Raw genomic sequence first — 24586 nt, forward strand, 5'->3', positions numbered from 1 at the left:
CAATGAATCTGTATAAAAAAAAAATAATTCAATGAATCTAGATAACTGATATTTCAAACTTTATTGAGAAAAATCCTTTCTAAAATAGTAATTTTTTATTTTTTTTCTCTTTTTTAAAAAATAAATATTTTATTTACTCTTAAAAAGAAAAATCTTTAATCTTACCAAAAAATAAATAAAAATCTTTGACTACTCATTTTGTTCCGTTGCTTGGTAACAATATTAATCGACGTCACATTTTGTACTTACTCACTTTTCCGATTTTTTTCTTCCCATTCCCAATTTCCCTCTCATTTCTCAGTACCATTACCACCTTTCGCTTCAACCCTTGCTTCACGATCATGGAACCGCGATCTAAATATGAACCCGATTACTGTTGGCGAAACCGGAGCAACTTGAACACCATGAGCATTTCCGAGCTATTTTCGAAGCTCAAAGGCACGTTCATAAAAAGTGATTTTGATTTAGTTGAGAAAACCCTAGTTTCTAGAGAAGAAATGTTGAAGGAAGAGATTGAAGAGAAGAAGAGAGAAATGGAGTTGTTAGAAGAGAGAATGAAATTTGAGATGTTGGAAAGGGTTACCGTTGAGTTCAAGCTGGAGAGGATTCAAGAAGAAATGAATAAGAAGGTGTTGATGAAGAAAGGTAATGAAAGGGGTGATGTTGTTGTTGCGGCGAAAGATCGCCTTGTTGGTGATGGTGTTGCTAGTCCTGTTGATGAAATGGGAATGAATGAGGTGTTGAAGGAGAGTGGTAATGTTGAGAAATGTGGAATAGAGTTTGAAAGTGATGGTGATGCAGTGAAGAATCGCGTTGTTGGTGATGGTGCTGCTGCTAGTGCTGATGCTGAAAAAACTGGTGAAAATGTTAGGGTTTTGATGAAAGCGAAGCAAGGGGTACTTGATGAGCAAAGCAAAAAAGATGGTCTAGGTGCTTCAGGTATGAAGATTCTAATTTTTAAAAGCTTGTTTGATAATTTTGTATACAATATTGCATGAGTAAACAAGCAAATTCGTCTCTGAATTTTTAATCGTCAATCAAATTTGTCCCTGAATTTTTCAAAATAGCTAAAAGGTTCTTGAATTTGTGAGTGTTACAACAAATTAGTCCCTCGGTCAAGTTGGATAGTTAACGGTGCTGACGTGGTCGTTAACCGCTTAGGCATCCTTTCACGTCAACAAACACATCCAGAACCAATTTGAAGGATTTTGAAATTCAAATGTCAAAAAATTTCACTATTTCTGTAAAACAGCTATGTCAAATTGGTCCCTAAATTTTTAAACTTATAATCTAATTGATCCCTGAATATTTATACTCATATATTTACAAGTAGATATCAAATTAGCCCTTAGAATTATGTCGTTAATTAGAAATTTAAACTAAAAGCCACTTAATAAAAGGCAACAAGTCACTTTCTGCATAAGCATGATTCTGATGCACTCATTTCATGTTTACTAGTGACATAGTGCAAACTAAGTATAAAAATAAAAAATGTACATGCATACATAATCAGTGCATACGGAATCTAACCACCAAGTAATCTTCTTTGTCATCTACGTATATTCACGATATTTGCTAACCACTGCTTGCGATCCTAACAACTCCATCACTCTTTTAAGTTTGTTGAGTTTCTTTTACACGAAACTTCTATTATCTTTTATGGTCGAAATCTACTCTAAACTAACTTCGAACAAGAGGTTAGTACACATTTGTTCGCATTTGGTTGATTTGATTTGATTTTTCTATGTTTGTTTTTGTAACTGGTATAATCCACTACTTAAGTTATTGAAATTGTTCTATTGTTTCATATTTGTTTTGAAATTATTGTTCTGATGTTATTTGATATTTTTTCTTAACTTATTGAAATCGTTCTGATGTTTTTAAAATTGTTATGGTTCAGATATGGAGGAACCCCCTTTGAAGCGTGTTAGAGGAAAGAGAGGTTCATCTACCACCGCGTCTTCATGGCGGGAAAGGGAAATAACACGCCAAAAGGAGGGTGGTCAAAGTGTTTGGCTTGTTCAACGTCAACCTGAGGTTGATGAAAAGGAGGAGGATGAAAATTTGATGGATGCTGGTAGGGATGAGGAGGATGAGCGGGTGGTTCAGGTGGCGAAGATTAATGCCGCGACCTTTACATACCCTGAGCCTGAGCCGACTGAATTTCCAGGAGGGCCGTCAGACAAAGGTGTGCTCTCCTTGTACGCGAGCCATATTGCCCGACATATATTTGACGGTCAGGTAAGTTACAAATTTAATTTTTACAATTTGATAATTTTTGTTGTTGTTTGATTCTTTATAATTCTATTTGTATTTTTTTTTCTTTGTAGGTTCGTGAAGTTCTCACCGTTGTCAGCCACGGGAGAAAGGTCCAAAAGTTTGATACTCCTGACGAAGATTGGTTTCATATCAAAATGGCGCGCACAGGATTGGCATACCTATCCACCACCGGTTACGAGTTTCTTGATCCAGCCTTGATCAGTGCCTTTGTTGAGAGGTGGCACGAGGAGACCTCAAGCTTTCACCTACCGGCAGGGGAAATTACAGTGACACTAGATGACGTGTCTTGTCTGCTGCATCTCCCCATTGAGGGGAGTCTGTTAGACCACAATAACACCTTGAACAAAGATGAAGTTGCTATGATGATGGTGTCTCTTCTTGGAGCGAAACCATTTGATGCTAAGACGCAGGTCAGAGTCACCAAAGGGGCCCATGCGAAGATAACCTATTTGAAGGAGCTTTTTGCAAGTCATGTGCAGAGTGTGGCTGATTATACTAAGGAGTCGAATCTTGAGGAGGCCAACAAGTTCCAGGACTTCGCCATTAGGGTTTATTTGCTCATCCTGGTTGGCTGGACTATTTTTGCCGACACGAGCAAGAATACTGTCCAACTCACATATCTCAAGTACTTCAAGAACCTTGAGATAGTGGACAACTATGCTTGGGGTGCTGCTGCATTGACACACCTGTACAAAGGTCTTAGTGCTGCCACCGTACCAAAGGTGAAGATTGTTGCAGGTTATATGACACTACTTCAGGTAACCAAATTAATATAATTCTCTAGTTAATTGTTAATAAATGATTTTTATGTAATTGTTACTTACTTAGTTAATTATTAATAATTGTTACCTCAAGGCTTGGATAATTCAGCACTTCCCGAGTTTATGCGGACAAGTTGAGAATGAGAGGTACATTGAAGCACAACCCGCTGCAAATAAATTTCTTCCAAAAAAAGGACAAAATAATGTAGAGGGATATAGATCGGCGCTTGACCGAATGTTGACATTTGATATTCATTGGAACCCATATGACAACCACCGGGTGACACGACCATTCGAGGAGATCTCCTTCTACTCCGGCTGGATTAGATGTGGACCGATGATTGTGAGGTACCTGCCTGAGCGAGTCCTTCGTCAGTTCGGTCGTGTGCAGACCATTCCTCGCCATCCATCTCATTCTGCAAATCCGCTCACTCCTCGGCTACAGATTTCCCAACAGTACGCCCAATATATGGACTGGGTATTGACTCCAGAGGAGAGAGGCGATCTTCCTTTACATTCGTGGAACGTTGCACCTGGGTACATGAGGTGGTATTTCCGGATCTCACATCCCTACATGATTCCTCTGCCACCAGGAGATCCACCTAGGCCATTTGAGATGGAGGCCCTTATAGAGGAGGATGCTCACTGAGATGGCTCAATTGCTTCTGACATGGTCATTGCTAATAGTGGGTTCCTACAGTTTGCGGCTTCACTGTTAAGGAGTGGGGAATTAACGGAGGGCTCACGTGTTAGGGTTGTTGTGGCTGAAATGTATTCGGTTCTAAATTATGCATTTTGTTACCGAAAGAGGGGTGTTGGAGGGGGGCTGTTGCTCAGTAGTCCAGTTGATATTTGTAATTTTATGATATTTTTTGTTTGGATAATATTGGTATTATGATAATATTTAAATAATTGTAGGTTACTTTTGTTATGTTAATATATTGGTGTTAATTGTATACCACCTTATTTTATTGTTTCAAGGGGAAAATATGCTTTTAGGTAATTTTAGCCAATTTAAACTATATCCTAAAATAACAAATCCTTTTTTGTCCCTGTAAAATTTAAACCAATAGGTTTTCATCCTTAATGAGATTTGTCACCATTTTAGATCAAGACTTCGCATGGGTTCAGTGACATAAGTGACTCATTAAAATTCAAAGTAAACAAAAAGAGATTTTTACGGGACTAAAATCAAAAGGGGGGAAAACATTTTGAGAGAGAGAGGGACAGAAAGATAGAAACCTTTCATCTTTCAAACCATTTCTCAACATTTCACAAAATACCATTGAAGTAGAACAACAACACTGAACTCGCGACCAGACGAAGAAGAAGAGATTCTACGTTTGTGTGTGTTTTCGATGAATACACCTGTACGTTTTCGTCATCTTTCTCCTTTGTTTTCATATTTTGGTTGACTCGTTTTTCTCCTTCGTGTTCATCCTAATGCTTGGTTCGTCTAAAAAAAAAAACAACGAATGCATCTCTAAGTCCTGTTGTAAAGAAGCATGCATGTGCAAAACCTGTAGCAAAAAAAAGTCTAAAAAAGATGCATTTGTAAGCAAGAAAAATCCTATAGATGAAGTATTGGGGTTGCTGCTGCGATGCGAGAAGAAGAGGAAGAAGATGGAAACATTGCAATTGCTACATCGGTCTTTTTTTGTTTTTTTGCTGATTCAATCAACTAATCCACGTGTCAGATACCACATCACCTCAAACCCATGCCACATCACATTCTAAAATGGTGACATATCTTATTAAGGATGAAAACATATGGGGTTTAAATTTTAGGAAAATGCTAACTAGTGTCCCGGGGCACTAGTTAAGGATACTAAATATAGTAAAATTACATTGAAACTTGTGTAGTCAATGTTTGTAAAGTATAAAAAGTGTCATTTCCAATGCAAAAATTGCTTTTTTTGTATCCTTAACTAGTGCCCCGGGGGCACTAGTTAGCATGACCCTAAATTTTATTGGGGTGAAACGGAAAGATTTTTTTTAGGGACCAAAACCAAATTTGCAAACTTTACATAGACTAAAAGCAAATTTTGCTCTTGTTTTAATGTAACGATAATTTCGCGTGTTAATAAATATAAGTCGTGAAAAGGTTCTACTATCGAAACATAACATCCTTGTCTTGGAAACACATTGTTTGCCAGGTATCCGTTACTAAAGTAGCGGACTTGTGACAGAAAACACAAATTGAAACAGGAGCAAAAACATAATATCAAAAAAAATATATTAGACAGAAAAATTACATCAAGTGTCTCAACTTCAAAGTTAATATAACAATAGAAGCCTATATGGAATCTTCCCTTGATTGATTTTCAGCTGTTAAGTGAAAGAGTTTGGCCAACAAGTCTCACTTCTGAGTTTCTTAAAACAGGCTCACACTTAAGTGGGAAATCTTTTGTTTTCGGTCCTACAACCCTCTTATCTACTCCAACCCGTTCCGTTAGTCATAAAGTTCTTAATTTGGCCACAAAAAGTTCCTCCTTGATTACCATAATATTCCCAACCATGATGATTAAAGAACACTGGTATAAACGATATAAATAACTGATGACTGACTATATGGTCGTCTACGTACGAAAAAACAAAAAACTAACCAAGACTAAACAAAATGAAGAAAATATTTAAAACAGAAGAAAAGAAAGAAGGAGAGGTGAAGAGAAGAGGTGAGTGAGGAGGGTTTTTATTGGTTTCTGGTGCCTCCTGACTGGCCAAAAGTCATGTCATGGCCGCACAAGTGGCCAATCAAATTTGGGCACTTGATATGCCTTTGACTAGTGCAGAAGCCTTGACCATTAATCACTCCGCTACTTAAGTAGTGGACACTATCTACAAGACAAGTATCAGATGATGATTTTCAAAATTTCAACAGAATTTCTCGTTTTTAATACATATTACATAAATAGTGGAATAACAGCACCAAGCGCGAGAACCACGAGAAGCGCCAAAAAGAAATTCATGAAGTGTTCACGTAGCAAGGCAAATGCCCATATTCCCAATAATGAAACATTCTCATCCCTCTTTCGTGATAATAAAAATATGGAGATCGTAGGTTAAAACTTTTTTAGGTTAAGAACTAAAGTGAGTTTTAGTATATGTATCAAATAATATTTCGTTTCCATTTTAAATGTTTGTTGAATTTTTTATTAAAATAAAAAATAATATAATTTTATAATATTTAATCTTATTTTATATTATGTAAGAAACATATTTTATTAGAATTTTGTTAAAGAAACTCTTTATTTTATACAAAAACAGTTTTTTCTTCATTATATCTTATTTTCATGAAATTTATAATACATTTTTAAATAATAAATATGAACATTATATAATGTTTTAGTAAAAAACAATAATGTTGTTGCACCGTTTGTTTTCAATTTTTACAAGATATAATTGGTGTACTAATCTATTAAAAAAGATTAAAAGACGTTTGTTTGGTTGAGTGGAAAGAAAGATGGAGGAAATAAAATTACGGAAACCAATGAATAAACTTGGACTAAAGTTAGTCTAAATTCATTCATTGATATCCGTAATTTTCTTTCCTCTCACTTTCTTTCTACTCAACCAAACGGACATGCATATAAGATATAGTATGCAACATTGCTTTACACCCCCTTAAGAAAAAGAGTACAAAAGAAGGTGGTGTGGGGGTGGGGCATAACCAATGTAACATCCCGACTTTAATTAATGGAGAAATATTAATCAAAGATAATTATTGGAAACTAAATGGAAATATGTGAATAGGTATGAATGAATAATTAGAGAACACAAGTACATTTTGGTAGTAAGTGGAAAGCATGACAAAATAGTTATAATAGTAAAGGTGAAGGGTAATTATCTTGTTGTGGCTATCTAAGACCCTTGGACAACCCACTTTCATATTCATTGATCCATTTTCAGGGAAAAAGATTTGGTGCCGTAAAATAGCACACAGTAAACACACATTTTTCATATAAACCATTAGATCAATTTATGATGATGTGACAGTTTCAATCTAGAGGCTACAATATCAAACAACACCAAACTGTGTTATTTTTAACCGTAGGAAATCCAGGTCCCATTTTCAGTAAAGAAAAGACACTCCTTTTACATCTCTCTCTCTCTCTCTCTCTCTCTCTCTCTCTCTCTCACGCCTTTTGCATGTGAACACCTCTTGCATAAATCATGAAGTTAGATTGTGAAGACAACAACCCATGAAAATAAAAGACATTTTGATTTCTCTCTTCCTTTATGTTTGGCCGCAAACCCTTTTCCATGGCGTCTAAACCCAAATTCAATTTCTTTATCATCTATGAGAAAACTTGCATGTATGGTGGTCATCACTTCCCTCATGAACTGTTAGTACTTAGTACTTGGATTGAGTTGTTGTTGTGCAGAAAGTAAGGTAAGGAACTCACTCTTTATTTACAAAAGTATACATGAGTTTTCTCTTGTTGAATCCAAACATTTAATCTTAACCCCACACATGAATAGATGTTTACCTCTTCATTTACTTTGATTGCATGTGGTGGATTGAGTAATTGCGAACTGTGGATGTTTGGAAAATCAAGTTGAGGTTATTATAAAGAATCATTGTTGGTTGAGGAATGAATGGAAGGCTGTAGAAACAGAATTGGAGAAAGTTAGAATTAGAAAGGTAAGAAATTCTGCATAATTTTCGTAGGACCTGTGTTCAGTAATTAATCTGTATCTGTCAAACCGTAACTTGATTTTAATGGTATTTACATGTCTAGAAAGCTGACAGAATTACCTTCGTTATGGTGTCAAATTCGTGGAATTTGACTGAGAATTGAGATTTGGAGACCAGTTTGAAGTTGAGGGTCTGATATGGAAATTGTGCTGAAAATTCTGTTTACCGGTTTAAACTGCTTTTGCTGCAAATTCTGCATTTCGGCGAGTTCCTAAAATATCGGTTGTATTGTTCAAGCGTCAACTCAGGTGGGTTCCCTTAGAGCCTTAAACTCTAGTTAGTTTAGCTCCATTAGCTTTCCCAAAATTTATGCATGATAACATTAGTCTAGATAGGATAATAGTATCCCCAATGTATGATAAAAAGTAAGATAACATTAAGGTTTAGGATGAATTAGTGTATGAGAAGAGCTTAATCCCAAAGTTCTTCTCCATTTTAATCATTTAATCCATTATAGTGTGTACAACTATTAGAAAGAGGGATTGTAGGTGAATTTATGCATTGTTTATATAAAACAGAGTGTTGAATTGGTATCCTCGCTAAGCAAGAACAGCAAATCAGTATCCTGCACAATCTTTTAAAATGCGATGCTTTCACTCTTTTTAGATCCCTGGCCCTTCTAGATATTTTCTGAGGATACTGTAAGTACATTAAATAATTAGAATGTTAATTACACGTTAGGTACATGATAATCAGGAAATCAGGACAAGTTAGTATTACCCCAGGAGGGAATTCATGGGCAGGATAACAATCAGGATTATTAAGTTAAGTCAAGAAAGTCAATAAATTATGGTGGTTACTTATGTACCACGTTATGAGATTCGTTAGAATCCAATCATGTTATGATTGTGAGCTTCAACCGTGTCGATGTACATTATTATCGCAGACGGACATGTCAGGCCTCTGAGATCGGCTCACCTCAGAGTGTCTTTGTTATGAATAAAACGAACAAGATTAATAATTTGTGTTACACCTTTATGTATTATGTTATGAAATTATGTTATGTAAATCATGTTTAGAGATTGACTATCAGGATCAAGGAACATTGGTTCATCAGTTGCCCCCAGTGTAGACACCAATAGTAATTGGGTAGTAGGAATCCACTGAGAGGAAGTGACTGTCTCATCCCCCACTTATTTGATTTCAGATAAATAGGTTGATCGAGATATCATGGTCTGCAAGCATGAAGTTCAGATGCTTGGATTATGCTAGTTGAGCTGACGTCACGTTATCTTATATTGTGAATTAGATTTAGTTTCTTTATGTTTCCAGTTGTTAGCTCAATTTAGTATTAATCACTTAGATTTTTGTAATCCTATTTATGTATTCAGACGATATGTAATGAAAATTTAATGTTTCCCGATTCAGTTATGTACACTTTTGTCGATATTCTAGATAAATTGACATGGGATGTTATAACCAAACCCTTCAAGAAAATTTAAAACAAGGAAAACCATACCTATTATATATATGATTATAAACCTCTAAAGTTGGACTATGAATGATGACATGAAACCAAGTAAAACCAGAAGAGGAAAAAGCAATTGAATTTGAAGCTAGCTTGTCGGCCACACTATTACCCATCTATAAATGGCCAAGTCTAATATGCACAAGTCTATCAAGTTGTGTACCATGCATAAGTTATCGAAAACACTATAACGAATACGAATTTTACAAAATTCACCGTTGGATTGAAAGTTCATATCGTATAGATCATCCATAATTTTTTTAAAAAAAATTGAAAATCATTTGATATGTTATTGAGACCCATCAAAATTAACGGTTTATGGATTTTTATTGAATACAGTTAAACTTGATGAGTCTCAATAACAATATCAAATTATTTTCAAAATTTTTTTAAAAATTTATGTATAATCTAAACGTTATAATATTTTCATCCAACGGCGGATTTTGTAAAATTCATATTCGTTATAAAAATATCGAAGACTTGTGCACCATGTACCACTTAATCAAGTGGTGCATGTTAGACAAAGCCTCTATAAATATGGTTAATGATAACATTTATATATCTTTCAATAAAACCATGCAATTAGACCATCTATAGTTAATTTTAAACTGCTAGGGAATCATTGACGAAGCTTTGAAAGAAAGGGTAGTCAAGGAGGAGTCAGTTTCAAGCAAAAGATTCCACCAACTATTACGATGAGCAATCTCAATAGCTTGCATAAATCCCATAAGTTCCGCATGAAAATCAGTTGCTTGGTCGATATTCAGAGTGAAACAACCCATAAACAGAGCATGATTTCTAAAAATTTCAGTGCAAGTAGCCTTACCAGGACAACCTAAAGTTGCACCATCAATGTTACATTGAGTCCAGAACGGCAAGGGATGAGACCAAATCACTTCGTTAATATTAACACTGAAGGGTTTAAGCACCAAGGAATCAGACATAGAGGAGGAGGAGATGAACTTGGTAGAATTACTTAAAGTAGTCATGTGACTAATAATAAAAGCTTTAACTGATCTCAAGCAAGGACAGACATGATTAAATCTAGCTCGATTTTTTTTTGGTACATGAAGAGGGATCTAGCTCGATTTTATTGTGTCAAATAGAATTGAAATCTAGCTTTACACCCACTTTAAAATCTACTATTTGTAGCTTTAAATAGACTTAAAATTTGGTCACCACAAATTCTTGCTTAAAAAAAATAACTAAACAGAAGAAACGTGCATCCAATTGCATTAAACGTTTAATCAAACACACAATTTTTATGAAATTCAATAGATGTTTTACTCCTTTTTATAAATATCGATCTTATATAACATAATTATTTATAAAGTGAAAATTTATAAAGTAGTGCGAATTTTTTGGTATCTTGTTAGAAAAAATAAAACAACTGGAGTATTTCAAAAAAGAATAAAAATAAAGAGACAGTGTTATTAAATAGTATTTATTTACTTTTTGTTAGAAAAAGATAATTTTATAATTTACTTTTTGAAGGATTATTCTAGATGCACACATTTTCTGTTTAATTTAAAAAAAAGAAATTTTCAATGAACATAGAAAAAAAATATTTTCAACTTTATTCAGAAAATCCTTTCCAACCTTTCAAAAAAAGAAAAATCCTTTCCAAAATATTTGCCTTTTTTCACTTAAAAATATTTGCCTTATATTTTTATTCTTAAAACGAAAAATCTTGGCACTCAATTCCTCATTCATTTTGTGGTTCCGTTACGTGCTATTGCGTGTCAACATTAAACGACGTCGCATTTAGTACTTAATCACTTTTTCTCTGATTTATTTCTTCACATTCCCAATTTCCCTCTCATTTCTCTCGCTTTCTACCACCTTTCGCTTTCAACCTTCTCTCAAATTTCCGAAACCTACATTCAAGATCATGGGATCCAGAAACGAACGCCGTTCAACCTCATTTTCCGGACCGGTAGACTGGCGTAACCGGCGCAACCTAATGAGCATTTCCGAGTTGTTTTCGAAGCTCAAAGACGCGTTCAAGAAAAGCGATTTTAGTTTAGTTGAAGAAACCCTAATTGCTAGGGAAGAGATGTTGAAAGAAGAAATTGAAAAGATGAAGAGAGAATCGGAGTTGTCAGCTGAGAGAATGAAGTTTGAGAAGCTTGAAAGGGTTACTCTTGAGTTCAAGCTGGAGAAGATTCAAGAAGAGATGAAACAGAAGGCGTTGATGAAGAATGGTAATGATAGGGGTCATGTTGTTCCCGTGAAGAATCGCCGTGTTGCTGATGGTAATGGTGTTGCTAGTAGTGCTGATGCTGTTGCTGGTGAAAATGTTGGGGTTTTGGTCAAAGATAATAAAAGGGTTGATGAACAAAGTAAGAAAGATCGTCTAGGTATGGAGATTCTAACTTATAAAAACTTGTTTGAATGTTGCTATTAAAGAAGTTCCACGTCGTTTGCGATATGGCCTGAATAAGTGTTTATAAAGTAGAGACAATCATCACCTTAAAAAGTCGGTTTTGTAAGGATGAGAGGCCCAATACTCAATTTTAAGATGGTATGACAGCCTATCCACTCTGGGCCACTTCGTCGGGCCGCATGCCATCGGGTTTTTGATTGGGCCCTCCACCATCCACCATATATATATATATATATATATATATATCCGCGCAACAAGCCCAACAAGCCCAACAGTGCTGAGCGCGAGGGGATGTGTTAAAGAAGTCCCACATCGCTTGCGATATGGCCTGAATAAGTGTTTATAAAGTAGAGGCAATCTTCACCTTAAAAAGCCGATTTTGTAAGGATGAGTTAGGCCCAATACTCAATTTTAAGAGTTGCTTATGCACTGTTTGGCAATGACATATTTATAGTTTATGACTTACAACTTATAGCTCATAAGCTCTAACGAAATAATGTGTTTGGTAACCTTTTTGTTTTATGAACTTATAACTTATTTTTACTAGCTTATAGTTTATTTTGATAGGCTAATTTATTAGTTTATAACTTTTAGCTCATCATTTTTTTCTCTCAATTTTAACCCTAGTGTTTAGGAAAAAAACGTTGAAGGAAGCAGTTGAAGAGAAGGTAGTGGGGAAACTACAAGAAAATAATGAATTCAAGAGTTGGGGAAGGATCAATGTTGATATTGAGGTGAAGGCTGACACGGGAGAAAGGCGTGGAGAGGAGTTAGTGAAGGTTGAGGAGGCTCCTGCTACTGAACTTGTATGTGAAAAGGTCGACATTTTGGCTGAGAGCCTAGTGGTTAGGAAAAGGATGCTGAAGTCAGCAGTTAAAGAGATGGTGGGGGAACTAGAAGAGAATAATCACTTCAAGAGTTTGGGAAGGATCAATTATGAGATTGAGGTGAAGACGGTCACGGGAGAGAGGTGTGGAAAGGAGTTCATGAAGGTTGGGGAGAATGGTAATGGATTTGGTTTAGATGATGGTAAGGTTGTGAAAGCTGGAGTGGGGCATGAAAAAGGAAAATTTGAGGTGTTGAAGAATAGAGGGGTTGGTGATGGGGAGGCTCCTGCACCTGCTGAACAGGTGGGCGAAAAGGTCAAGGTTTTGGCTGAAAAGAAAAGATTCATTGGTGAACCAGGCAAGAAAGGTTGCCTAGGTGCTTCTGGTATGGCGATTCTAACTGCTTGTTTGATGACTATGTATGCATTCTTTAATGTTACTTGAAGAAACAAAAAGAAAAATTGCAATATGTTTTATTAGTAATGGGATCATGATAATTTGTTTAGGCTATATAGGACTATAGTTTTATTATTTGCGGAGTCAAGAAAAATTGTTGAATGGATGGTGATTAACTGTGTCAGATGGTGCGTGCAGTGAATTTGATGAAAAACGTGGTGAATATTTTGGTATAAAACTTTGTTGCACAAAACTCATGAATGTGGTTACATTTGCTTCAATGTGAAAGAGCGTCTTTTAGTAACTAACATTGTGTGGCATGTCGATTTCCACATTGCTCTACCTGTGCCTTTTTAGATTGTTTAGATAATGCCATGTAGTTATTGGCAGGTTATCCTTGACTTATATCTTTTCAAATTCATTTGATGTAATTAGTAAATATAAGGTTCAACTTTCTGTTTTGGCATTTTTATTTGTGAAATTTAGTAGAATTCTGAGTCCTTGTTGATGGCCACTAAATTTTCATGAATGCAGGAAAGTTATAGCAATGTTCTATGAGGATTATAGACTCTACTTCACATAATTTCCTAAGCTTCTTCTTGAATTATTTTGTTGACTAATCTATCCTATGTTGTTGCAGATACTGAGCGGAAAAGTTCATCAGGAGCTGTCCAAAAAAACCTTGATGGAAGATTAGCTAAACCCATTGCAATACCACCTGATGATGCAATGCGGAAAGCAGCAATTGCAGAGAAAATAATGTTACTTCAAAGGAAGAATCATTTTAAGAGCTCAGGAAGACTCAATTTTGATGGTGAGGGGGAGACGGTCAATGGAGAAAGCTGTGGTGAGAAGTTCGTTAAGGATGGGAAGGTTGTGAATGCTAAATTGGGGCATGAAAGATGCAAACTTGAGGTATTGAAGAATAGTGGGGTTGGTGATGGGGAGGCTTCTGCTGTTGCTAAACTCAAAGATCAAAAGGTTGAGGTTTTGGCTGAAAAGAAAAGATTGGCTGGTGAACCAAGCAAAAAAGATGATCTGGGTTCTTCTGGTATGGAAATTCTAACCGCTTCTTTGCTAACTATATGAATTCTTTTAGTGCGCATGTTTGCTAACAATATATGCATTCTTGGAAAAACTATTGAAGTTATGGGTTTGAGATAAAAGAAGAAAAAAAAAGAGAAATAATAAAGATTTTGAATATGATAGTGTTGTAATATAATTGATAATGACCTTATACAAAAAACTAAACACTGGATACAAAAAACTAAACACTGACATCCATTTGTAGAGATGCTAGACTTCTAGTAACTTCCTTAATAAATAGAGAAATAAAAAACGAACCATGATAATAACTAGGATATATGCAAACTAGTCATAGGAGATAATCTATAATACTTAGATAAACTATTATACTTAACAAAATATTAAGATACTCTAAGTTTTGTTTTATATTCTGAATTCTAACACTTCTTTCAAGCTAAAGCTTTGTTAGCGTTAAGCTTGTTATAAATATACCTTAGTAGAAAAACATAGCACCCAACATAATCAAATCCAAAAAGAGATTTTTGATAAACCAATTGTGAACACAAGAACAATTATTAGTCAATAAGTTTGTGCCCAGAACAAACCACTGAACAAACAGTAGCTGACGCACGAACTGGAACAATTATTAGTCAATAAAGTTTGTGCCCAACAGTGGCTGAAGCATGAACTGGAAGATGTCACAACTTCAAACAAATAGAATGATATGCATTGACTAAAACAATTATGTGGATCCTTTTAGAAAACACACATTCTAGAACACACGTGTTCCAACACCCCCCCTCAAGTTGGTGCATAGATATCCATTATGACCAACTTGCTTATCAAATGCTCAAAGATGGGTCTTGCCTAGTTTTTGGTTAAAATATTCGCAGCCTATTGACTAGAGGTCACAAAATATAGACATATGATTCCGGCATCTAACTTCATCTTTATGAAATGATGGTCAATCTCAATATGCTTGATCCTGTCATGTTGAACCAGGTTGTCAGTTATGAAAATTACAGCTTTACTGTCAAAATATAACTTAATTGGAAGCTCAATTTTCATCTTAAGTTCCTCCATGACTCTTTGAATCCATAGGCCTTCACAAATACCCCGAGCCATAGCTCTAAACTTGGCTTCTACACTACTTTTTGCTACAACTCCTTGTTTTTTTTATTCTCCAGGTCACAAGGTTATCCCTTGCATATGTACAATCCAGAGGTTGATCTTCTGTCTGTGACTGAACCTGCCCAGTCTGCATCAGTGAATATAAACATATTTCTTTCACTAGACTTCTTAAAAAATACTCCCTCCGTCCCAATATATAAGAAATTTGACTGATTCTAGTAAGGGCACAATTGGTTTTTTACATGTCCTTTGTTGTTAACACACTTAACCGTCATTCTCAACATCATATTCTCTCACCTTTTCACCGATCCTCCACTTCACCATCATCAAAGCTTTGAGTCTTCGTCTCTTCGACCACTTCCAAGGCCGATGGGGATTATGTTGAAGAAGATGAGTTTGAGGATGATTTTTAGACTTAGGACCCGTTTGGCCCTACTTATTTTCCACTTTTTTTCTTCTCCTTAAAAGTAATAAATAAGTAAAAAATTGTGTTTGAACTTCTCCTTATTTTCTACTTCTTTACTTTATTTCTCTAATTCTTTTAAGGAGAAATAGGACCAAATACAATTTTCTACTTCTCTATTTCTTTTAAGGAGAAGTAGAAAAGTAGAAAATAAGTAGGGAGACTCATCAAAGTGACTAAGTTCATCATCAAAGTGACTGAGACGGAGACTCATTGCACTGACTGAGACGGTGATGTCAGGTGTAGTGTGAGACAAGTAAATTAGCTTACCCACCAACCTCTGGTATCTTCCGGTGTCAACAGGAACATTTCCTTCTCCCCAAAGTTTTGCATTAGGATCCATGAGGGTGTAAGCTGGTTGACAACAATTCAGTCTCGTTTCTTGCAAAAGATTGAAAATGTATTTCTGTTGTGAAACCATAATTCCTTTCTCCAATTGAGTAACCTCCATACCAAGAAAGTATCTCAAGGATCGTAAGTCCTTAATTTCAAAGTCTGCAGTTAGTCTTTCTTTTACTCTTTCTCATTTCAACAATATCATCTTCAGTTAGGACAATATCATCTACATAAACAATCAATGCAACAAATTTATCATCAGAGGAGAATTTGGTGAATAAGGTGTGATCAACTTGTCTTTGAATGTACCCTTGGTTCTTCATGTACTCAGTAAACCTTTCAAACCAACCTCTCAAAGATTGCTTTAAGCCATAAAGAAACTCATTCAACTTGCATATCTTTGATCTGAATTTGTCTTTAAAATCAGGACCATCCGTGTATGTTTCTTCTAGTTGACCATTGTGTAAACATTTTTAACATTCAACTGATGTAGAGGCCAATTTAGGTTGGCAGCAACAAATAAAAGTATTCCGACGGTGTTCAATTTTGCAACATGATCAAATGTCTCTGAGCAGTTTATGCCATAGGTCTGAGTGAATCCCTTAGCCACCATGTGAGCTATATATCTTTCAATTGATCCATCTGAATTGTACGTTACAGTAGACACCCATTTACATCCGACGGTCTTCTTGCCATTGGTAGTGTCATATCACTCCAAATTTTGTTCTTTTGAAGAGCTTTCATCTCTTAAAGTACAACTTCCCTCCGCTTGGAACTTCTAGAGCATCCTGTTCATTCTTTGAAATCTCTACACTAGACAATTGGGAGGTGAAGGAAAAAAATATGAAGATAAGTGTTAAGAAGTTTCACATCGGATGTGAGTTGCCTTGGACAAGGGTTTATAAGTAAGAGACAATCCTCACCTTACAAGCCGGTTTAAGTTTGAGTTAGGCCCAACACCCAATTTTAAGATGGTATCAGAGCCTCACCAAGATCCGTTGGGCCACCCGCTATCGGGATCAACCACCATTTATATCCACGCACCAAGCCCAATGGTTCACTAATATCATTATCAAATTTCACATTGTTTTCTTCATGAGAAAATGTAGGCTCAGATTCATCAAGTTCCTTACTCATAGCAGGAGTAGGTTCAGGTAGTCAATCATGGCCATTTTTTGTTGGTGTAGGAGTTCAAGTCTTAGAATTCCTTGATAGAGACAAGGAAAAATCATTTAAAAAACTTATTGTCTCTGTTTGAAACGAGTCTTCCTTTAAGTTTCCCCCTTGAAGATGAGTATCATAAAAAAAAGATTTATTTTCAACGAATGTGACATCCATAGCGACAAACATTTTCCTGTTTTATTGAGTCAAAACATTTATATCCCTTATGGGTTGGAGAGTACCCAACAAAAGCACATTTTATAGCATGAGGTTCAAGTGGGTAATGAGCTCCTGACTAATCGTTCGGAAGAACCCGAGTTCGATTCCTGATGGTAACAATTTTTTGTTAGACTTTACTTATCTCGTGGCCGAACTCTAGATTACCGGGGCCCCTTCCCCTGCGAACCAAAGTGTTAATACAAATAAAAAAGATGTATTACCAAAGATTTCTAATTTGAAAAACGGACAATAGCAAAACATTCTTTGATAATATGAATTGGAGTTTAAAAATTGAGAACTTTAGAGGGCATTCTATTTAGGCATGTGAAGGTGGTTCTGCAAGTGCACAAAATCGCTACCAAGTAATAAAGTGATAAGTTATCGTTCTCCACAAGGATTGTGCCAAGGTTACTAGTTTCGCTTAGGAATATAGATAGTTGCCTTCGCTTTGTGTATTTAAGAAGGTATCTTTGCGGGTACTTTAGTAAAATACAGGAAATAAATGACAGAAAATAAATAGCGGAAAATAAAAGGTGTGCGTGACCACCCAAGGTGGTTAAGTGTGGTCGGATCCCTCCCTTACTCCTGCTTGGTGGCTTAATTATTTCTCTCTTTAAGGATTCAGACTTCTGAAAATAGGTATGAAGGATTTTTCTGTCCTATTTCGATTACAAGTTGTTACAAGGCCTAGTTTAAGGTTGCCATATCTTTATTTAGACGCCATGATCCATAACTCCACTTTTTAGTTTAAACTTTGGGCTCATCGCCCTGAGGACCCCTAAATTATAAGCCGTCACGTATGCCCTGAACTATTCACAAACCCTGCAAGGTAGAAATTATCGTTCTTTCCAGAATTTAATGGTCTCATGTAGGCCCTAATATGTCATCCTTCGGTCAGGATTACTAGCTTTGTTTCCTATGCGATATCCACTAGGTCCTTATATTTTATTCTAATGTGATCAATATTAAAATAACTAAAACCGGACAACAAAAAAGTTTGAATAGAAATAACTAAAATTCATAAACATTATAAATACTACAACCAATCATTCGTCAGGGAGTTTCTCGACTCCACCTAACCTAGGAAAAATAAATTACAAAGACAGAAAGAAAAGAACCTTGTTGGCCTTGGAGTTCCTTGACCTCCTTGCCTCCTCCTTAGAGTTCTCCTAACTCTCTTGTGAATATTCAATGCTCTGAATATTGTGGAATGAATAATTGTGAAGGAGGAAGACTCTATTTATAGTTTTACAGCTGAGTTTGGGCTTTTTCTGCGCATTTATCGCACCCATCGTGGCCACGATGACGTGTAATTTTGCCTCATAGTAGCCACGATGGATCCTATCGTGGTACGATGGAAGATTTACTCGGGATTTTCTGCTTATTTTTCAAGTCATCATCGTGCCACGATGACAAGTCATCGTGCCACAATAGTAAAGATTTTTAGCAGATTTTCTTCAATTTTATCAGTCTTCTCATCGCGCCACGTTGAACCTCATCGTGGGTACGATGGTGCGCTGCTTTATTCCATTTTTGCTCGTTTTTGCTGCTTTTTCTACTTTTATTGCTTCTGGTCCTTGTGTCTTCACTTTTCCCGATATTTGCTTGCTTTTGGTTTTTATTTACTATAAAAACTATACTAATCTACTACTAAAAACATCATATAATTGGCTGTCATTGGCAACAGAGCGGGACGAAGACAAATTTTGTCTTCCCTAAATCCATAAAGTTAGGATATCCCGATACCCGTCTCAATTTTCAACGTGGATGAAAAGTAGAATTTGAAACTCATACCTAACAGAGTTTGGGTATTCCCGATTGCATTCGGGCATCCTCGTCTATCCCTATCCCCACATGAACTTAGGGTTGCATTTTGATATGTTTTTATTAAATATGGAAACTAATCCTACAAGATAGTCTATGACCCTGTTACTATATTAAATAATATCAAAATATTACAAATACTTAAATTCTAATAAAAACAAAAAAAATAAAATAATGAGTTTCAGAGAATATTGGAATGAATATATTAAGCTGTTAAATCTACTACTATGTAGGACTTACATATCTCTTTTAGGCTAGCAGAACATAGATTAGAACATAGATTGAGAATAAGATTTGTTACTGATATAGGAGATAATGATTAAGATGAAGTTAATTTATCAGCAATATTGCATATAAAAGAGACTATTTCATGTGTTATTATATATACTACGCACCAATGTTCACTAGGGGCAATTTAGAAAAACCTTGCAACTTTTTGGATTGCTCCTGATCAACTTTGGAGCTTAGCATATGTAATAACACATGAATGTAGTCTTTTTTCTATGAAATTTTTCTTGTGAATTATCTCATCTTCGTCATTGTCTTCTCTATGAAATTTTTCTTGTAAAATATGCTAGTTGCAGGCCCAATAAAAGTATAGTATTCTAGCCTAGCTTAATTGTATGTTGTATTTGAATAAATGGAATAGGAGAAGGAAAAGGGTGGTGTCAGGTTAATTAGTTAATGGTTTGTGAGAGACTAGGCTCTCTAATTCCTAACGGTTACAGGCAGTTACATTCCTTCCCAAACTCTCTCTGTATTTCCTTTATTTTATTTGTAACAAAGCTCTGTAGGAAGATTATTCCCAATGTTTGATCTATAAATTCATAAGTATTATTTAGTAAAAATATAGGAAACAGACCAGTTCTGTCAACATGCCCGGTAGGAGACACTGTTGAAGTTCCAATAGTTGTTCCCTAATCTAATCGAATTCTTTGTGCATGTTTCTGTTTTTTCATCTACTCATCTCTCCAAATCTCTCCCCCCATCCACACTCGCAAACTGGTAGGAGTTTTTTTTTTTAAAAAAAAACTCGGTATCCGGCTCTAGGACAAACTAATCCGAGGGGACCAATCCCACCGCCCACTTGCGGGGGCACCATTTAAAGTCAGAGTTTTTTTTTGCTCTGTATGGACTACCCCACCAAAATTGGCACCAGAGAGAATCGAATCTGAGACCTTGAGAGGAGCATACTCCAAGGATCCAAGCCAACACTACTAGACCAATTCAAGTGAGTTTTAACTTTTAAAAGACGGAGAAGAGACGGATAATGAGGACATTGATTGAAATTTACAAGTCCTACTAAATTTATGTAGGACTTGCATGGTTTAGTGGAATCCATTTGAATTTTAACTAATTAAAGAGTGTGTTGTTAGCACTCATCAATCTACTATTTCATGTTTGGTTTGCGGTGAAGACAAGTGTAATTCACAAGCAACATTGAATAAAAAAGAGACTAATTCATGTGTTATTGTAGGTAAAATGCAGAAAAAATCATCCGGAGCGGTTCAGGAAAACCTTGCAACAAAGCCGGTTGAATCCATTGGAATTAAGAGAGATCTTGCAAATTGTATTTTGGACTTAGATAGTAGTGATAGCTCCTCTTCTAGTTCAAGTTCTTCATCTGACGGATTTGATATGGACATTCCTCCTTTGATGTCCTTAAGCAATAAGAAGTTGAGAACCAATGGCAGCCAGTCTACAAATGAACTCTTTACTAAGTTGAACAAAGGTAAATAGATAAATAGAATAGGAAAACATACTTGGCACATACTTTTGGTTGTTTGGACCACAAAGAGAAATGACAGCTAAGGTATACAGCAGAACATAATAGAAAGGTGGGGATGAGAGAGGAATGGTAAACAAAATTATGGTTTTGTTTTTTTTTGTGGTCATGTTAAGGTAAACTTCGTTGTAAATTCTCATTGCCTCATGAAATGGCAAACGTTTTGCTCTGAGATCTCAGTATTCAAAATCAAAAGTTATATTACAAAACCATTACTTCTTTCCCTTTACTATAGGAGATTTACTTTTGGCACCCTATCAGGTTCTCGCGCGTCCTACGCATTTCCCGTTTTACTCTTCCGCTACTTAAGTAGCGGATGTTATAAAGGTAAGGTGTTTTTGGGGTGTCTGGTACCTAAATAGAAGACGGGAGTATTTTAGTAAATTTGTAGGGCGCGTGAGAAAATGTACAGGGTGGTAAAAGTAAATATCTTATTATATGACCACCTACAAAAAATTATAGATAAAGGTTGATGCCTAAATATATTTTGAAAATTTTCGAATGAAATATAATTTAAATTTATATTTAAAATAAAATAATATTATTTTTTATATTTAAAATTATGATTTAAAATTTATATTTTTGTTTAGAATTTTTAGGATTTGTTTGTTTTTTAAAGATATGATAATATGATATAGAAATTTGTAGCTCTATATATATAATTTAGCTATGAATTGCCCTTGCAAAAAACTTCGGTTTGTGGAAATCGAAGTTTTTTTTTTGCCTTGAAAACAAATTTCGGTTTATAAAAACCGAAATCTACTGTGAAATTGCACTAGAAAAAATTTGGTTTCTGCGAACCGAAGTTTTTTGCAAGGGTAAAATTGGAAAATTGGGGGTATAAAAGAATCACGGGGGGTCTGTAGAGAAAACATCCCAAAATGTTAGGCCCCCTTGCTTTTATTTCTTTCTAATCCCAAGCCCCATATTATTTGAATTTTGCTTTTTAGGCCCCATGTTGCTCTTAAACCCCCCAAAATCTCAAAATACCCTTGGATTTGAGTCTAGGATCTTATGGATTCTAAAATCTGAAATCCATTTTGGTTTGTAAGCTAGAATACGATTTTGGCTTGTAAGCTAGGATACGAAATAGCTTAATTTCGGAATGTTTGTGCCGAAACCATATTATATAGCCGTCGGGGACTTGGTGTTTCTTTAATTGTGGGGTGCGATTTCAAGGTTAGTGACGGGGAAAATCTTTAATTGTGGGGAAATTATTTTATTTATGTTATATTTATAAATCTTGACGTTTTTTAGAATTTTTTTTTTTTTGGTAGTAAAAGAGGGCTAACGCCCAAAAAGAAAAGAACTATAGAGTTACATGAAAATTTCTAGGCATGCAAGTCCCAGAAAAGTCATCAAAAAGAAGACTCGAAACCTCATTTGGAGGAGTCTCCATAACATGAATATTAAAAGAATTCAGAGAAAAACTGAAATTAGCCAGCCAATCAGCACTTCTATTTCCCTCTCGCCAAGTATGATTGAATTGCACCTGCCAATCCAACTTTAAAAGCTCTTGTATACGACGCACCAAGGTAGGCGGATTGCCATTGAATTTAACTTTCCCCGTGATCATATCAACCAGATTTTTTGAGTCACTTTCCACCTGAAGATGGCAGAAACCTTGTCTCCAACCAAGTTGCATTCCCAAGTACATTCCCCACATTTCAGCGGAGAGAGCGTCACAAGTTCCTATTTTGCGCCAGTATCCTTTAATCCATCTGCCATCTGAATTTCGAAAGAGTCCACCACAACCAGCTAAACCCAAAGAATCCTTGTAGGCTCCATCACAGTTAAGCTTAATCCACCCTTCTCGGGGTTTTTTCCATCCAATGAAAATAGTGCCACATTGACGAATATTCAGAGGATGGTGGATGCACTTGTCTATGTCTTCAGCCATCTTGATAATCATGTAGGTTGGGTCAGTCGGACGTTGAAAGTCATCTTCAAAAATCGTTTGGTTTCTCCACTTCCACATGTGCCAGCACGCCACCATAAAAATTGTTTTCCACTTCCTATTCTGGATATCTTGCAGTTGAAGGTTGATGTTTTTGAAGATCCATTCACTGCAATTAGAAGAAGAAAAAAAATTAGTGATTTGATTTGAAGGGACTAACCTTATCCAGGTTTGGGTTGCAACAGGGCAATCCCTCAAAACATGAATAAGTGTTTCATTGACTCTGTCACATCTAGAGCATGTGGGAGAAGCTCCAACACCCCATTTGCTCCTACGAAAGTTAGTGAGCAACCGATCATGAGCCGCCATCCACATAAAAGTTTGAATTCTATGAGGTCCTTTCCAACTCCACACGGCCTTCCAATCTCCCTCAATAGGTTGATCTCTAATGTTTTGATTCTCATAAGCACTTTTAACTGTGAAATTCCTAGTGTTGGTCCCTCCCCAACCAATTGTGTCTTTCCCGTCTATGTCCATAGGTGCTGGGATAGCAAGAACCTGAAAAGAAAAATTAGATGGTAAATTAGAAGTAAGGAAATCAAAATCCCACTCTCCTGAGGGGGTAAGCACATCCCTCACAGAAAGAGTCGTGTCAATAATAATTTGATTAGTAACAGAGAGCAAAGAAGTTCCACTCGGGGTCCATTTATCCAGCCAAAAGTTGATATTGTTTCCATCTCCCAACTGCCACACAATATTCTGCTGGAATTTTTCCCAAATACCTGTCAAAGCTTTCCACAAAGGAGAGTCATAGGGTTGAGAGCTTATTGTTACTCTCAAGTCCTTATTTCTTCCATACTTATTATAAAGAACCTTACACCAAAGGTCATCTGGTTTGTTGATTAGATTCCAAAGCATTTTCATAAGAAAAGCGTCATTTATATGTTGAGGTCTCTTAATGCCTAGACCACCCTCATTCTTTGGGAGACAACAAATGTCCCATCCAACTAGATGGGGTTTACGAGATTGGTCAGTATCTCCCCATAAAAAACTCCTTTGAATTTTTTCCATCTCATTACAGAGGTTTTTTGGGAGCTTGGCATACTGCATATGATAGTATGGTATAGAGCTCAAAACTGATTTAGATAGAATAAGTCTGCCTGCAAAGCTCAAACATTGTTGCTTCCATCCACTCAACTTGTTTTGTATTTTGTCAATGATGTTATTAAACTTTCCCCTAGAAGCTCTGCCTGGACTAATATTTGCCCCCAAATACCTGTCCATGTTATTGATTTGTTTATAACCCGTGTGATGTAAAATGTCCTCCCTGACCTGTTGATCGACATTTTTAGAGAAGTAGATTTCTGTATTTTGACTATTGATTTTTTGTCCAGAAGCTTGACAAAAAATATCAAGGCAATGCATAATACAATGTGCTTGCTCGATAGAAGCCTCTGCAAACAAAAGAAGATCATCAGCAAAAAGAAGATGAGATATTTGAGGGCCATACCTACCTGCACGCATTGGTTTCCAATACTGGGCATCCACCTGATCAGCTATAATATGAGACAGTCGTTCCATACAAATGACGAAAAGGTAAGGAGACAGAGGGTCTCCTTGTCTAATGCCTCTCGAAGGAGTAAACATATCTGTTTTCTCACCATTCCATAAAATTTTAAAAGAGGGGGAAGAAATACAATGTTGAATAATGTTAATGAGGTTAGGCGGAAACTTACATTCATTCAGACAATTTTCCACAAATTTCCAATTTAGACGATCATATCATGTAATTTTTACCTATGTTTAAGGTTGATGTAGAATATGATAAACTACCTTTTTTTATTTTTTATTTGCAAATCATATCATGTAATTTATCATTCCTTGGACAATTGCGGTTGCGGAAGACATAATTGTCGGATAACTAGG

The 24586-nt window shown here is 35.9% G+C and overlaps 2 protein-coding genes and 1 long non-coding RNA gene across 3 annotated transcripts; all 3 read left to right on the forward strand.

Moving 5' to 3' along the window:
• Positions 1–341: 341 nt before the first annotated feature.
• On the forward strand, positions 342–3690 carry LOC123915201 (protein MAIN-LIKE 1-like). Its single transcript, XM_045966343.1, has 4 exons — positions 342–939; positions 1901–2241; positions 2331–3038; positions 3136–3690. Exons 1-4 carry the CDS (start codon positions 342–344, stop codon positions 3688–3690), a joined length of 2202 nt encoding a protein of 733 aa, XP_045822299.1.
• Positions 3691–7215: 3525 nt separating this feature from the next.
• LOC123918886 lies at positions 7216–9111 on the forward strand. The gene is made up of 3 exons (XR_006812989.1): positions 7216–7686; positions 7784–7988; positions 8888–9111. It is a non-coding gene; the product is annotated as an uncharacterized LOC123918886 (long non-coding RNA).
• Positions 9112–10973: 1862 nt separating this feature from the next.
• On the forward strand, positions 10974–24062 carry LOC123918887. The gene is made up of 5 exons (XM_045971055.1): positions 10974–11568; positions 12222–12806; positions 13458–13868; positions 20455–20709; positions 24055–24062. The coding sequence occupies exons 1-5, from the start codon at positions 11100–11102 to the stop codon at positions 24060–24062; spliced, it is 1728 nt and encodes a 575-aa protein (XP_045827011.1). The 5' UTR covers positions 10974–11099.
• Positions 24063–24586: the final 524 nt, after the last annotated feature.

The sequence above is a fragment of the Trifolium pratense genome, linkage group LG3 (assembly GCF_020283565.1).
Source record: "Trifolium pratense cultivar HEN17-A07 linkage group LG3, ARS_RC_1.1, whole genome shotgun sequence".
NCBI lineage: Eukaryota > Viridiplantae > Streptophyta > Magnoliopsida > Fabales > Fabaceae > Trifolium > Trifolium pratense.

What these genes read in the sequence shown, in the direction of transcription:
- LOC123915201 (XM_045966343.1), top strand. Translation starts at nt 342, where the DNA reads ATGGAACCGCGATCTAAATATGAACCCGATTACTGTTGGCGAAACCGG. An exon ending in AGATGGTCTAGGTGCTTCAG is followed by an intron (nt 940 to 1,900) that starts GTATGAAGATTC and finishes GTTATGGTTCAG; the next exon opens with ATATGGAGGAACCCCCTTTG. An exon ending in GACATATATTTGACGGTCAG is followed by an intron (nt 2,242 to 2,330) that starts GTAAGTTACAAA and finishes TTTTCTTTGTAG; the next exon opens with GTTCGTGAAGTTCTCACCGT.
- LOC123918887 (XM_045971055.1), top strand. Translation starts at nt 11,100, where the DNA reads ATGGGATCCAGAAACGAACGCCGTTCAACCTCATTTTCCGGACCGGTA. An exon ending in AAGTAAGAAAGATCGTCTAG is followed by an intron (nt 11,569 to 12,221) that starts GTATGGAGATTC and finishes TTTTAACCCTAG; the next exon opens with TGTTTAGGAAAAAAACGTTG. An exon ending in AGGTTGCCTAGGTGCTTCTG is followed by an intron (nt 12,807 to 13,457) that starts GTATGGCGATTC and finishes ATGTTGTTGCAG; the next exon opens with ATACTGAGCGGAAAAGTTCA.